We start from the raw sequence: 818 nt of genomic DNA, 5'->3' as shown, positions 1-818 counted from the left end.
ATCATACAGTAAAAAAAATGAATATATGAATCTTTTTTTGAATAATAACTGACTTATTTACAAAGGACTGCAGTAAAAGTTACAAGTTATAACTTTAACTCCCAATGTAACGTTTAACGCTGTAACGTAATAAGTTTCCGAGCCCTGTCAGGCCATTTGAGTCTTTGCTTGTCCATTTTGTGAATGCTGGGGAAAACTATGCTGTGTCTTTTTATTGCGCCGTGACGGGAGTTTCTGTGTAAGGGGCTGTTACTGGCTGTCGCACACTACTCACGTGTTGTTTTGGCTATATAAGAGCAGGTGCTGTCCAAGAAGGAAGACATTAAAGCAAAATGCACCGACGTGGTGTTATTTTCTGTGTGCTGCTTGCTTCAGGTAATTTTTTTCAACTCAGTAGTTATTCGCACCAATGGGTGCACCATAAATTCTCCGGTATTCATTGGAAACCGCAACAATTGGTGCAGTTGTTGTTTTGTTTTTGTTTTTTTAAATCATAAAGTTTAAGGTCAATAGTTATACAAAAGTTTAATCTAACTTTCAGTATTTGGAGCGGATTTTGATGATGAAAAAATTATCAACGGCAGCCCAGTGACGATCGACAAGTCGCCTTTTCTTGTAAGTGTTCGGAAATGTCTGTGTGATTCACATCTGTCACGAAAACACGTGAATGTGACAAGTGGCTGGCTTACGTCCCCTACCGTGAACTTATTGGTTTTGGGGAGAAATCAAAAATATTGTTTTTGATTAGCACTCTGTTAAGGTATTTCGCTGGAGCGCGGCGCGGAGCAGAGCTACGAAGAACAAAAACGGATACAGAG

At 39.4% G+C, this 818-nt stretch overlaps 1 protein-coding gene across 1 annotated transcript in view; it reads left to right on the top strand.

The window, feature by feature from the left end:
• The first annotated feature begins 290 nt into the window (after positions 1–290).
• Positions 291–818, top strand: part of LOC113217878 (trypsin, alkaline C-like) — a 2,768-nt gene continuing 2,240 nt past the window's right edge. Inside the window, exons 1-2 of the mRNA XM_026437958.2 lie at positions 291–375; positions 542–615. Coding sequence (XP_026293743.1) covers positions 333–375; positions 542–615 — 117 coding nt within the window. The 5' untranslated portion in view covers positions 291–332. The remainder of the gene's footprint in view (positions 376–541; positions 616–818) is intronic.

The sequence above is a fragment of the Frankliniella occidentalis genome, unplaced genomic scaffold (genome assembly GCF_000697945.3).
Source record: "Frankliniella occidentalis isolate FOCC.00 unplaced genomic scaffold, Focc_3.1 Scaffold454, whole genome shotgun sequence".
Taxonomy (NCBI): domain Eukaryota; kingdom Metazoa; phylum Arthropoda; class Insecta; order Thysanoptera; family Thripidae; genus Frankliniella; species Frankliniella occidentalis.
The sequence above is the reverse complement of the archived record's forward strand: the minus strand, read 5'-3'. Positions and strand labels throughout refer to the sequence as shown.